This window comes from Pristiophorus japonicus, unplaced genomic scaffold, assembly GCF_044704955.1.
Source record: "Pristiophorus japonicus isolate sPriJap1 unplaced genomic scaffold, sPriJap1.hap1 HAP1_SCAFFOLD_1055, whole genome shotgun sequence".
Classification (NCBI taxonomy): Eukaryota; Metazoa; Chordata; class Chondrichthyes; family Pristiophoridae; genus Pristiophorus; species Pristiophorus japonicus.
In genome coordinates, this window is record NW_027250708.1 from 45,912 (window position 1) to 48,411 (window position 2,500).

The following is a 2,500-nucleotide window of genomic DNA, read 5'->3' on the forward strand; positions in this document are numbered from 1 at the left end:
GTCTGCGTCTCTCTCTCTCTCTCGACAGTGTCTGCGTCTCTCTCTCTCTCTCTCCGACAGTGTCTGTGTGTCTCTCTCTCTCTCTTCCCGACAGTGCCTGCGTCTCTCTCTCTCTCTCTCTTTCTCTCACTCTCTCTCTCCGACAGTGTCTGCGTCTCTCTCTCTCTCAAACAGTGGCTGCGTCTGTCTCTGTCTCTCTCCCTCTCGCTCTCTCTCTCTCCCTCCCTGACAGTGTCCGTCTCTCTCTCTCTCTCTTTCTCTCTCTCTCTCTCAACAGTGTCTGCATCTCTCTCTTCAGACAGTGTCTGCGTCTCTCTCTCTCTCTCTCTCTCGACAGTGTATGCGTCTCTCTCTCTCTCTCTCTCTCTCTCTCCGACAGTATATGCGTCTCTCTCTTTCTCTCTCTCTCTCTCCAACAGTGTCTGCGTCTCTCTCTCTCTCTCTCCGACAGTGTCTGCGTCTCTCTCTGCGTCTCTCCTCTCTCTCTCTCTCTCTCTCTCTCCCTCTCTCTCTCGACAGAGTCTGCGTCTCTCTCTCTCTCTCTCTCCGACAGTGTCCTGCGTCTCTCTCTCTCACTCTCTCTCCGACAGTGTCTGCGTCTCTCTCTCTCTTCTCTCTCTCTCTCTCTCCGACAGTGTCTGCGTCTCTCTCTCTCCAACAGTGTCTGCGTCTCTCTCTCTCTCTCTCTCATTCTCTCTCTCCGACAGTGTCTGCGTCTCTCTCTCTCCAACAGTGTCTGCGTCTCTCTCTCTCCACCTCACTCTCTCTCTCCGCCAGTGTCTGCGTGTCTCTCTCTCTCTCCAACAGTGTCTGCGTCTCTCTCTCTCTCTCCAACAGTGTCTGCGTCTCTCTCTCTCTCTCTTTCCGACAGTGTCTGCGTCTCTCTCTCTCTCCGACAGTGTCTGCGTCTCTCTCTCTCTCTCTTTCTCTCTCTGACAGTGTCTGCGTCTCTCTCTCTCTCTCCGACAGTATCTGCGTCTTTCTCTCTCTCACTCTCTCTCCGACAGTGTCTGCCTCTCTCTCTCTCTGTCTCTCTCTCACTCTCTCTCCGACAGTGTCTGCGTCTCTCTCTCTCCGACAGTGTCTGCGTCTCTCTCTCTCTCTCTCCGACAGGTTTGCGTCTCTCTTTTTCTTTCTCTCTCTCCGACAGTGTCTGCGTCTCTCTCTCTCTCTCCGACAGTGTCTGCGTCTCCCTCTCTCTTACTCTCTCTCCGACAATGCCTGCGACTCTCTCTCTCTTACTCTCTCTCCGACAATGCCTGCGTCTCTCTCTCTCTCTCCGACAGTGTCTGCGTCTCTCTCTCTCTCTCTTTCTCTCTCTCTCTCTCTCTCCGACAGTGTCTGCGTCTCTCTCTCTCTCCGACAGGGTCTGCGTCTCTCTCTCTCTCTCTCCTCTACAACAGTGTCTGCGTCTCTCTCTCTCTCTCTCCGACAGTGTCTGCGTCTCTCTCTCTCTCTCTCTCTCTCTCTCCGACAGTGTCTGCGTCTCTCTCTCTCTCTCCGTCACTCCGACAGTGTCTGCTTCTCTCTCTCCATCTCCGCCAGTGTCTGCGCCTCTCTCTCTCTCTCCGACAGTGACTGCGTCTCTCTCTCTCCAACAGTGTCTGCATCTCTCTCTCTCTCTCTCTCTCCGTCATTCCGACAGTGTCTGCTTCTCTCTCTCCATCTCTGCCAGTGTCTGCGTCTCTCTCTCTCTCTCTCTCTCTCTCTCTCTCCGACAGTGTCTGCGTGTCTCTCTCTCTCTCTCTCCAACAGTGTCTGCGTCTCTCTCTCTCTCTTTCCGACAGTGTCTGCGTCTCTCTCTCTCCGACAGTGTCTGCGTCTCTCTCTCTCTCTCTCTCCGACAGTGTCTGCGTCTCTCTCTCTCTGTCTCTCTCTCTCTCTCACTCTCCGACAGTGTCTGCGTCTCTCTCTCTCTCTCTCTCTCCGACAGTGTCTGCTTCTCTCTCTCTCTCTCTCTCTCTCACTCTCCACAGTGTCTGCGTCTCTCTCTCTCTCTCCGACAGTGTCTGCGTCTCTCTCACTCTCTCTCTCTCTCCTCTCTCTCTCTCTCTCTCTCTCTGCCAGTGTCTGCGTCTCTCTCTCTCTCTCAAACAGTGTCTGCGTCTGCCTCTGTCTCTCTCCCTCTCGCTCTCTCTCTCTCCCTCCCTGACAGTCTGCCTCTCTCTCTCTCTTTCTCTCTCTCTCTCCATAGAAAATAGAAACATAGAAAATAGGTGCAGGAGTAGGCCATTCGGCCCTTCGAGCCTGCACCGCCATTCAATGAGTTCATGGCTGAACATGCAACTTCAGTACCCCATTCCTGCTTTCTCACCATACCCTTGATTCTCCTAGTAGTAAGGACTATAGTGTCTGCATCTCTCTCTCTCTCAGACAGTGTCTGCGTCTGTCTCTCTCGCTCTCCCTCTCTCTCTCTCTCCCTAACAGTGTCTGTCTCTCTCTCTCTCTCTCTCTCTCTCTCTCCGACAGTGTATGTGTCTCTCTCTCTCTCTCTCTCTCT

At 53.5% G+C, this 2,500-nt stretch overlaps 1 protein-coding gene across 1 annotated transcript in view; it reads right to left on the minus strand.

Moving 5' to 3' along the window:
- LOC139241367 (RNA-binding protein 25-like) overlaps window positions 1–2,500 on the minus strand; it is a gene marked incomplete at both ends in the record, with an annotated part of 8,762 nt that overhangs the window by 3,234 nt on the left and 3,028 nt on the right. Inside the window, one exon of the mRNA XM_070869970.1 lies at window positions 2,411–2,500. This exon is cut by the window's right edge and continues 46 nt beyond it. Within this exon, the coding sequence (XP_070726071.1) occupies window positions 2,411–2,500 (90 nt within the window). The remainder of the gene's footprint in view (window positions 1–2,410) is intronic.